Below are 12,500 nucleotides of genomic sequence, written 5' to 3' on the forward strand. Positions count from 1 at the left end.
ATATTATCGATGATGTGTCAAAAATAACAAGATGGCTGTTGTATCTGATATATAACATTCGTTCATTCATTCGTTATTACTTATCGACGAACCGATCCTGTAATCCTCTTATCCACTCAGACACTATACAAAATGTCTTTTTAATATCTGTTAACTCCTAAATTCTCGAACTATATTCTTCTTAATCGTGAAGCTCTATCAATGTTTCTACACGATGAAACCATCATTTCGCTAATGTCAAATTGAGCAATCTCGCGTTTAAAACCGAAGAAGAGATGTTAAAGTCGAGTTTGGTGTAACGGAGTCGGACTATTCGAAAATTATCGGCCCGTCATCCACGAGGCACGGCGGACTATTAAACGTAAAGACCGTTGCGTTCTCTCTTCTCGCGAAATGAGCTTCCATTAAACTGTTATTTTAAAGATGAGAAAAAGAGAGAAAATAAAAGAAAGAGAAAAAAAAAGTAAAGGAATAAAAAAAAAAAAAAAGAAAATAAACGGAGATAAGAGAAGTAAAAAGAAAAAAAAAACGAAAAAAGTGGCATACGAATGAAAATGAAATAAGATGCTGTTTTCAACGAAAAATGAAATTTATTCGCGATAAGCTGAAGAACGATAATGTCCTACTGGTGTGTGCGCATATATGTGTGTAAGAGTAATTTACTTTAGGAGGGATGGATCCTTCGAACATCGATCTTATCTGGATAAGATCAATTAGAGATAAACGATGATTTTCGATGAAATTACAGAAAATAATTTTTCCATGTAATTCTTCACATAAGCGATCGAATTTACAAAAAAAAAAAAATAAAAAGAAACGGAAAGAAAATATGTTTTACAGAAAGAAAAAAGAAATATCAAATTAAATGCAATATATGAATAAATGAATAAATAAATAAATAAATAAATAAATAAGTATTTATAAGCAATAAACAATAAATCAATAATTATTCTATTTTATAAATAATAAAATGTTACAAAATAATTTAAAAAGTAATAAAAATTATATATTATTTATTTAATTATACATTCAATTAATGATTAAATTAAATTATTTATATATATATATACACAAGATTACAAAAGAATAAGTAAAAAAACATATATTATTAAATAAAATAAGAAAAAAGAGAAAAGGAGAAAAAACACCTGGTTTATCGAGCGATATCGTAGCGTCAGGTAAAAGTTTCGATGTAGTAATTAATAGAGAGATAATGGTCTATCTATTATCCCTCCGATAGTGACCCCTCGTTTCTGCGTGTTCCCTCTTCCTTCTCTTTCCGCGATCTCTCCTCGTCGACCCCTTAAACTCATTTCCGCCCACGTGTAGCATCAATAACGGCTCCGGTAGAAGAAGAGATGATGAAGAGAAGAAAAGAGAGAAGAAGAGAGAAGGATGTTTTACGAAAGACGTTAATCGATTATTATGTACCTGAAATTTAATTTCTTTTTTGTTTTACGGTTATTACCACTTTATACGCGTTACATTAAGAATTTTTTATTATCCTTGTATCGGTTCTCTCCTGTTATCCCTGTTGGGCCACTCACGGCAAGCATGCTCTACTTTTTAATCATCCTATATACATTTTATTATTATTGTATTTTCGGCTCCTTCCGTTATACTTTTAATCGTGCATCTTTGCGAACGTCATCTTGCAGAGTTTTAATGTTCAAGAGAGAGGAGAGGGGAAGGCAAATTACCTCGATGATTTTTAATATACTTTTTCTTGTTATATAACTTGATTCAAACATACGCTACTTTGATACTTGGTCGTTTCTCGATTTATTCGTTGTTTATCCATGGGAGGGGAGGGTGGCGAGAAAGATCATTGGCCCTGCTGTATACAGAGCACGAATTTAGGACGTCCAAAAGTCGATTTTACTTTTACCATCATCTCTATTAAATTTACCGCGACTCAAATAGGCACGTTTACGACTCGAATGAAATGCGCGCCCGCGCGCGTGCAAGAGCATAGAAAGAGAAAGAGAGTACTGTGGTATAAAATTTAAAACGTCGTATGGCGTATATAAAAAGGAGAAATGTTTTTTCGAAGAAAAGTCCAACGTTTAAATGATATCCGTTCGTTCTTAAAATATTTGTACAAATTAATTATATTGAATGGCCCATGATAGAAAATACAAATCCGTCAAGTGACTGATTTTTCAAATATGTTTTCTCGTCGTTTTATAGAAAAACAAAAAGGAAAAAGAAAGAAAAGAAAAAATAAAAAGAAAAAAAGAATATGGTGGATGACTGACTAACCCCTTATGTGCCATTTCGAATCTTCGAAAGCTAATTTCCCTGACGGAGACGTTTCCGTTTGGACCCTTCCTCCCATTGTTGGAATCACGTAAGGCGAGGGAAAAGGAGAACTAAATCAATGTAGGACATTTATATTGGCTGGAAATCGCTGACTCCTCTGATCTCATGGCCGACCGTGGACACCACAGGGACATATTAAGATTTCTGATCCGTCCTGTCGGTCGACGGACATTTTTATTATTACGCCTGCCCCATCTCTTCTTTTCTTCGTTCTTCATTCTACGTTGTTCTTCGGTTTTCTCTTTCACTCTTATATACTACTTTCCTCCCATAGACAGACCATCTCTACCGTACAAGGAAATAAAAGTTGAATTATTGTCTATGCAGAATGTCGTCCTTCCGAAAGTTGTGACCGTTATGTGGTTTTTGGTGAATAATTTACTGGCCATTTCACGAGGATATAACTAAACTTGTCTTTCGTACTTAATCTCTCGTCGAACAAACAATGATTGTTCTATGTTATTTATTTATTTATTTTTACTTATTTATTTATTTTATCATTTTTTTTTTTCGGAAAAAAAGATCGTAAAAATTGAAAAAAGAAAATACGAATACTATAATTACAAAATGCTAAACAATAGTTCATTCTTTCGATTTGAATTAATTTAGTACTATTACTATGTATATTATATATATTTTTTTTATTTTAAATTTGATATATAATATAATATATATTATTATTATTATTATTATTATTATATTATATTATATTATATTATATTATATTATATTATATTATATTATATTATATTATATTATATTATATTATATTATATTATATTATATTATATTATATTATATTATATTATATTATATTATATTATATTATATTATATTATATATATTATATATATTATATATATTATATATATAGGACATAGTATCCCAAAGAAGTGTTCATCAATATTATTATGAACTCTAATAATTTTTTCGGAAATATGCTGGGCAAGGTCAATTTTCGTTATTTTCGAGAAGGACAGGTCTTATAAATTTTAGATACAATTATAAAAGGCATATATATATATAGTAGCATATATGTACGCTATTATACGATATATGCTATTGATACATGTGTATATATATATGTGTGTGTTTGTGTGCATATATATCGTATATAAAGTATTTATCATATAAGATCTTTTTGTCTTTTTCTAATTCTATTCCTCAGCAAGTTGCTCTTATGTTTAGAATGAAGATCTCTATGCGTTCACATGTCACGTGTCGATGTATTGTAACGCAATTGGTCGATGCTTTCTCCCCACTTCGATCGTGACCAATAGATGAATAGCGACCACGCTCGTCACTTTTACGGCGGCAGTTAGTTGTCTGCCGTCTCTCGATTTTGTTGGTGCTTCTCATGTTTGTGCTTTATTTATCCGTCTTTTCTCAAAATTCTTAATCGTGTTCATTGGACTAATCAATCGATACATATATAAATACATAGATATATACATCTATATACATACATACATACATACATATATATATAAATATATATATGTATATATATATATATGTATATATATATATGTATATATATATACACATTCCAACAAGAAGTGTTCTGAGAAGAAGTTCGAAGAGAAGTTCGGAATTTCCCAAAGTTTTCACTTACACGTCGTTCTTCACGAAGAACTTTTTACGCGATTCTTTTCTCGTATCCTTTACGGAAAGCTGTTAAATCTCATTTCGATGACTGTAGGAAGTTCGTTTTACGAAGATGAGTCGTCGAAGAAACTTTAATTCTTCTTTCTCCTTTTATTGGTCACTTGATATAACTATAAAGTACTTTAACCTTTTACGAATTGTACCAAAATGACGTAGTAAATATCGAACGAATAGTATTGAAGATAGAAGAAATATCTTATTGATTTTAAAGCTTTCGCTTCTATCGTTTAATATAACATTCCGTCGACATAAAAAAATTTTCAATTTGGGGATAAAAAATGCAAATGCAATTTTGTGAAATTTGTGAACTTGAATGATAATTTATTGATATAAAACTATTTAAAAGTGCATTTAAAGAAAGACAAATTTTTCTTGGCCAATTGGTCTTTTGCGAAATCTGCGATGGTAAGAAAAAAAGCAGCATGTTGCTTTTTGAGGTTATGTCGGCCATATTCGCGCCAATCGAACGTTCATCCACGCGTTTGAACAAGTTTCCTCATCATTCTTATTTATTTAGTTTCTATTGTTACTTCTCAAATGATGCATTTTATTCTTTTTTTTATTTATTTATTTTTTTTTTTTCTATATCACGTTTGCACTCTAACTCTTTCTTTAATGAATTATTACTAATTATTGATTCTCTAATTTTAACTTTAAACCTTTAAACTTACATTATTAATCAATAGATCTGATAATCTATTATCACTATGTACTGAATATTTTGATCTGCTAATAAATTCAGTTAATATATCTTCATTAGTTTTAACTTTATTTAGTCTATCTAGTAGTATTAATTCTATTAATTCTATTAATTCTTTATATTCCTAATTATCTCTTTATTGCTCTAAAGCGATATCATCAAATAACTGTTTATATTTAATAATAACGATTCAAGATCCAGAATCTTAGATTTATCCTTTTACATGAAGAACTTAATTGTTTTTCAAGTATTTCTTAGGTTTTCATCGTATAATCTCGTGTTTTCATGTGCTATCTTATATAATGTTTCAATACTTATTTTATAGAATCTGTTTCAGTTTTTATCTATAATATAGTATTTTTATTTCAAGATAATCAACATGTTCATGTCTATTTTAAACACAGCATCTTATTTATTTTCATATGATTTTACCATCCATGCTTTATGCAATTATTGTTTATTGCGGTTGAGTTTAATAAATAAGGCTTTGTTGTCTTCTAGTCCTTTCTTACATTTAAGTAAAGCTTCTGTCTTTTCTTTCAGTTTTTTCCTGCGTTTTTTGATTTTAGATTTTCAAATCGCTAATCTCAAAACCATAATGATTATTCTTCCCTTTAAATTTTCTGACTGAAACAGATGGCTTATTTATGTCCTCAGTTTCTGCGCTAATAGACTAGTCACTTCCTTTCAGTGATTTTACTCGCACTTACAATACTCCATTCTCTTACGTATAAATTTAATTCCTGAATTATAGTTTTTATTAGTTTTTTTCTCTCTCTTTCTGTATTTTTTTTGTTTTGTTTTGTTTGGATAATCTAACACTAAGTTTTCCATAGTATCTTCTGTAATTACCATATCTTCTCAATTTGTTAATTAGCTTTATGTACTTCACTATTACAAATTACATATCAACATACAAAGATTTTATTTCCATTAGAAATTTTTGTTTGTTTGGGTACTGTATTGAACATTCAACAAATAGCGTCGCAAACATATGGTGTTACGAACGATACTAACTCGTTTAGGACGGTTTCAACATGTATGTGTACCCCATGGAATACGCCGGACAGATTATGGTAATAAATTGATAATTAAAAACAAAAGAAAGGTTCAATTACAATAATTATATCCCCCGTTTTTTTCCACGTGTCATGGTTATATATACATTATGTTATATATTAAACAAAAGAAAGGTTCAATTACAATAATTATATCCCCCGTTTTTTTCCACGTGTCATGGTTATATATACATTATGTTATATAAAGAAAAAAAATGAAAATTGTTCCGTTAAGAATATATTTTTTTTTTCTTTCTTTTTTTTCCTTCTCTTACAACGCAATAAGATATATATAAGATATATATATATATATATCTTATTATCTTATTGCGTTGTAAAAGAAGGAAAAAAAGATAAGATGAATATATTGTAAATTAATAATAAGAATAATAATAATAATAAAATAAAATAAACAAAATTTAATTCGAGAAAGGATCTATATATCTCGTAGGATTTCGTTTCTTTAACGACGTTAAATCTAATCGATCGATGAGAAATAACGATTTTATTCTTTTACGATTGCGCAATCGCTCGCATACTTATAACGAGTTTACGTTAAATCGAATCTCGGTTGATTTCTTCTTACACACGTTCCTGTTTATATCGTTGAATTAATCTCTATTCTTGCCAGAAGCCGCCGTGTCGCAATAGCCGGATTGTGCTCCTCCTAAGATGGATGAGCGCCGGTATATAAAAGCGTTGTGTTGTAACCGAAAGCACGATCGACGTTTCCTTCGTTCTACCCTATCCACGATGGATCGTCGTCGAAGCTTTTACCATTAGGTTTACGTATAAGCGTAAACAATTAATTTATTTACAGATAATTACTTCTCTCTCTCTCTCTCTCTATCTCTGTGTGCTTTTTTTTGTTCCCTCCACTTAATCTCCCTCTTAAAAAGAAAAAAAAGATGAATACTAAAAATCACTCAATTAATTTTTTTCTTTTTTTTTTTTTTTTACAGTATGGCTCGGACGAATTCGGACAAGACTCGCCGAGATATACATCGCCTAAAGCTGCGGCCCTTTATGCAGATCCATATTATATCGGTGAGTTGAAAATGATTTTCTTTGTTCTTTTTTTTCTTTGGTTTCTTTTTATTATTCATTTATTTTTCTTTATTATTATTATTATTATTTTTTTATTTTTTTATTTTTATTTCTTTTTCTTCATTGTTGCAAGCATTTTATACGTGACTTTGTAAGCATATTGTTAAGCATACGTATGCTCGCTACGTACATATGTGCATCTAGATATCTTCTTCTCTATATATTAGTTCGAAATCGCATAACGATTCTAATAGACGATAAAGCGACTTTACGAGCAACGGTAATATTCGGCTGTTTAACGTTCGATCGTAAAATTCGTCGCTCTGTCTGTCGCGCGCAAAAACAATAACAATCTTGTTATTCGCTCGTATCCGACGTTCCAACGTCGAAGTTCTCCCGCCGCGAAGATTTACGAATATCTGTGTTCTGATTAAAAAATAAAAAGAAAAAGGAACAAAGAAAAAAAAAAAGTAGGAGAAAATGTACACGTGCCAATAAAAAAAACTTGTACATATATGTATAACACGTTGTATGTATTTCATTTTTTCGTGTGATATCAAAATGATTTAATCGATAAGTGATAACACGATACGGTATTAAAGAAAAATATATTAGTTTATTAAGCTTAATCTTTTACAGTGATATATATACGTTTGATTCATCAATCTACTTGGTGATAGATTGACGATATATTTAATTTATTCTTTTTTATATCTTTTTAATAAAAAAAAAAAAAAAAAAAAAAAAAAAAGAGAAAAAAACGAAAGCAATAAAATGTTTTTTTTCGTTTCAATGTTAGTTAAAGGGTCGTGTAAAATTTTCATTGAAGTTTAACTTATTCGATGGACAATATTTGTAATGTTTAACGAAAAAAAAAAAACAAGCAAACAAGACAAAAGAATATATCGTATGAAGAATAGACAGATAATAAATGAAAGATTTTTCTTTTTTTTTTTTTTTTTTTTTTTTTCCGGAGACATCCGGTAGAAAAGCTTTTCCAACGGCTTATATAAATTGAAGTTACGAGACGACACGAGAGGCGAAAAGTTTTATCAAGCATCGAATGCCGCCATTAGAAGAGTTCGTAGAAACAGTCAGAATAGTTTGGCTTAGTTTCATTTCTTTCGTTGTGAGAGCCTCAGAAACTACAAAAAGGAATTATATCAAGGAAAAGTATCAAGAGTAACGTTTCGCGGACAGCTTATTGCTGTTGTTTTCAACTGAAATAATAGTCTTACCCACCACCAGCAGTGAACAATTTTCTTTGACATTAGGTGTCAGGATGAAAGACAACGTTGAATTCTTTGGTTGTCGCAATAAGGTTTTCTAAAAAAAATGTACCGAATAATCGAGAAACATATCTTTTAACATAATTTCGTCGGCCATTAATGTATTAGGGGGACCGGAAAGTAATGTCGCTTTCTTAAATTAAATTCAAACGAATAAATTTTTAACAAGTTTTTATTTTTAATCACAATCAAATATCTACATGCGCAGAAACGACATTACTTTCCGGTCCCCCTAATACATACATGCGATCATTCCTTTGCGTGTGCGACGCATTCCTTTGGTCATCGAACAGTCCATGTTATTAGTGTTGACATGTTTTCAAATATCGTCCTTATTGAAAATCTCCCTCTCCACTTCTCCTCATCCTTTTCCTTTTCCTCCCTATCGATCGGTTGTAATATGATTTTTAGGATTCACATAAATCGGATAATTTAATCGTAACCACTTCAACAAAATATCTAATATATATATATATAACACGGGGAAAAAATTAAGAATGAAATTATTATTCTTAAATATAATTTTATGAAAAATCATCGTTTATATATCAGAGATTATATGGATCGGAGAAAAAAAAAGAGAAAAAAGAATACAGTTATACTAATACAGTTATAATAATAAAAACGATGATATTTTAACTCAGTAGTTTTCTAATTTTAATGACTATGTAACCTTTGAGCTATATCGTCAATCACTTCCCGCTAAGAATCGAAAATCATGCGTATTTTTAGATGTTAAGAGAAAAGATATGATCGATGAAATATATATGTGTGTGCATTCTTTTTCTCCCATTTATAGATGGGAATGCAGCGGGTACGGGTCCAGGTGACCCATGGACGGGAGGTGGCGGCGGAGTTCAGCCCCCCTACAGTGGATACGCTCCCCCTCACCTAGCTCAACCGGCCTACCCCATGCACCTACCCCATGATCCCATGGTAAGTAGTTTTCTTGCGTTTTTACTTCTGGATATTTCTTTTTTTCTTTTTTCTTTTTTTCCCTCTTCTTCCTTACTCCAGAAAGTTCGAAAACGAACGAACGAATGAACGATCGATCGATCATCAACCATGACATATTCTCTTTTTCTACGAACGTTTTTTGTCGAACTTTTTAATGAATCACGCGAGGAGAGTGTTTAACTTGAAAAAAAAAAAAAAAGAGAGAAAAGAAAAAAATTCTCACGTCGAGATGATACATCCAACGACTAGCGACATATTGTGGCTTTCCTGGACCATAAAAAGTTAAATGATAGAAAGAAAATAGTTGTGCTAAATCGAAATAAAAGAGAAGGAAGGCGAGGTATATAAGGAAGAGAAAAAGAAGAAGGAGACTTTTGCTTCATCTTCTTCCTCTTCTTCGAAAGATGACCTTCGAATTGATTCGTCGACTCCCGGCGTTAGCGTAAATCAAATCGAGGAGTGTAGGCATCGAGTACCGGTTGAGAGGCACTGTTGACAGTGCTCCATGTACGCGGAGTAACGTCAAATGAGTCATTGGGTGCTATATATAGATTCGCCCTCCCGCTACTTCGTGTTTCTAGTCAAGTGCAGCCTTCGTTTGATTTACGTTGTCCATGGTTACCACGAAATTCTGCTCTTCGTGGCATCCTGGATTCCCTACCATCTATCCATCCATCCATCCATCCATCCATCCATCCATCCATCCATCCATCCATCCATCCATCCATCTATCCATCCAACCATCTATCCATCCTTCTATTTTCTCCCCTTCCTCTACCATCTTTCCGCCCAATCCAACCTCCCCCACACTTTCCTCCCTTCCTTGCACCTTCAATTGTCCATCCTTCCATCTGTTCTCTTCTCTCTCCTTCGATATATTTTGCTTTTTCTTCTTTTTTTTTTCTTCTCCTTTTTTTTCTTTTTTTTTTTTTAATTCTTTTCACAAAACAACGTCGTTAAAATCATTTGAAAAATTTGTGAATTTTTGGCCTTGAAAATGTCTTCTCTTTTTCCGATCTTTCTTCGATACTTCGACGATAAATCATATTTTTAAAAAACATCGTTAGCATCTTCTAACGCATTCGTTCGTTCCTTCATTCTCGTGCTTTTATTATCGTAATCAAAAATTTTCATGAATCTTCAATAAAAAGAACAAAAAAAAGGAAAGAGAAAAAGATGGAAAAGAAAAAATAAAGAGAAAACATCACACTATACAGTCGCGTAACATCGTCGTGACTCGATCCACAATTCGAACTTTTCGTAGGCGTTCGGGCTCTTAATTTGTTGATAAATACGTGCCTCTCTACGCCCTCGGTGGTGCTTAAAATTAGACGTTTTACGAGCAATTTCAGTAGGTGCAAGAGAGCGCTATCCCGCTAGGCGTATCCGATATCAAAGCTAATGTTTAGAGATTAAAGCGAGGTAATATAAGAGTAAAAAGAGTCCTTTGAAAAATAATGATTTCTTTCTTTTTTGCTTTCTTCTTTTTTTTTTTGTTCGCTAAAAAAAAAATGAGAAGCGATCATACGTATGAAGATTCGTAATAATAAAGTAAAGATCAAATCGGTCTTACGTTTTTTATTTTTATTTTCATTTATTTTCATGCCTTTTTCTCTCTTTTTTCTTTCTTTTCTTTTTTTTTTCTTTTTTTCTTATTTGTTCTAATAACGTCAGTCATGTTTTCAGGCATACTCGGCGATGTCACCGAACGGTGAACCAGCGGCGCCAATTCTTGGCTCAGCTGTAACCAGCGCGGCTTCGCTTCCGCCGATGTCGACATTCCGAGGTAGCGCCGCTGTTGCGGTAGCAGCGGCGAACAGTGGCACTGGAGCACCTTCTCCGGCCTCTTTGCAATATAGTCATAGTCCTGGTGCACCTACCACTGCTCCATCGGCGCCAAACGCCGCACCCGCAAACAATCAACAACCACCAACGGGGGACACCCTCGGCAAGACCCTTGCATCTGTAGTGAGCACACGAGTACGTTACTTTTATTTCTTTCATTGTTATTAATTATATTTAATTTGTAATCATTTGATATTATCAAATATAAATTATATAAAAAGAATTGTGTGTGTGTGCGCGCGCGCGCGCGTGTGTGTGCGTGTACATATCTACATATGTGTGTATATATAAAGTATTATGAAATATTGTAGATGTTCTCTCATGTTATTTCGTGATAAACATTGCTTAAGATCGTAAAAATTGTTAAATGGATTGTTAAATAGATCTAGTAATTTAATTTGTAGTCATTTGTCAAATATAAATCATGGAAAGAATATATATACATATATGTAAAGTATTATGAAATATTAAGTTGACATTTTCTCACATTATTCTATGATAAATGTCATTTAAGGTCGTAAAAATTGTTAAATAGATTATTAAATAGATCTAATAATTTAATTTATAATCATTTGGTATTATCAAATATAAGTCATATACAAAATATATATATATATGTAAAGTATTATGATATATCTCATATAAGATTATCTCGTAAAGATTATTAAATAGATTGTTAAATAGTAATTTAATTTGTAATTATTTCAAATATAAATAATATACAAAAAACATGCACGCGTGTGTATATAAAGTATTAAAAGACATTTTCTCATGTTGTTTCACGATGAACGTCATCTAAGATTGTAAAGATTGTTAAATAGTTCAAGTAATTTAATTTGTAATAATTTGGTAGTTCAAATATAAATCATGTACAAAATAAATATGCATATATATATGTATAAAATATTATGAAGTAGACATTTTCTCACGTTATTCCATGATAAACGTAGTCTAAGGTCATAAAGATTATTAGATAGATCTAGTAGTCATATCTATATATGGTATTAACATATCACATTTGATCTCTACACCGGCGTAAATGGAGTTAACATTATAGGTGACTTTACGCTCGTGACAAAGGAACAAAAGTGTCGTTTATTTTTTTATATCCTTTGTAAGAAGACATTAGATTACTCTTTTTCAAAAATCAAATTTTTTTGGATATTATTAATTTAAAATTCATGTCTGTTATTTGTGTTACATTTTTATCCACTATCATAGAATGAATGTTGATCGATAACTATTGAGATTGATTTCTAAGAAAAAACGAGTTGAGTCGTTGTTGTCGTTTAATATGAATATGTTAGATTACAGTTGAAAAAATATAATACATTCTATAATGAAATCTTTATGTATTACAGATCTATCCCACGGACCAATCAGTATCGAGTTATAGCAGCAACCCATCCACACCAGTCAGTTCGCCACCACCCTTAACGGGATCGGCACCAGGTTGGGCACCTGGTGCTGCACCGGTGTCGCCACACTTCACAGCAGATCCAAACCGTGGCACCATTCACATGGTACGCACCGATGCTTTTCGCGAGAAGACACACAATAGATATACTTCCGTCTTTGGTAATCCGTTCGAGTTCGCATTTTTTTTTGAAGAGA

At 31.5% G+C, this 12,500-nt stretch overlaps 1 protein-coding gene across 17 annotated transcripts in view; it reads left to right on the forward strand.

Moving 5' to 3' along the window:
• The window catches only part of LOC118441081 (protein daughterless-like), a 140,966-nt gene that overhangs the window by 118,875 nt on the left and 9,591 nt on the right, over positions 1–12,500 (forward strand). For 15 of the 17 annotated variants that reach the window (XM_085657848.1, XM_085657850.1, XM_085657849.1 and 12 more), the window contains 4 exons: positions 6,711–6,795; positions 8,884–9,020; positions 10,728–11,021; positions 12,248–12,409. In XM_085657848.1, coding sequence (XP_085513974.1) covers positions 6,711–6,795; positions 8,884–9,020; positions 10,728–11,021; positions 12,248–12,409 — 678 coding nt within the window. Of the gene's footprint in view, positions 1–5,658; positions 5,767–6,710; positions 6,796–8,883; positions 9,021–10,727; positions 11,022–12,247; positions 12,410–12,500 lie in introns of those variants that run through there. The other 2 variants (XM_085657852.1, XM_085657842.1) reach the window with 2 other exon arrangements.

This window comes from Vespa mandarinia, chromosome 6, assembly GCF_050613455.1.
Source record: "Vespa mandarinia isolate Hongniang chromosome 6, ASM5061345v1, whole genome shotgun sequence".
Lineage (NCBI taxonomy): Eukaryota > Metazoa > Arthropoda > Insecta > Hymenoptera > Vespidae > Vespa > Vespa mandarinia.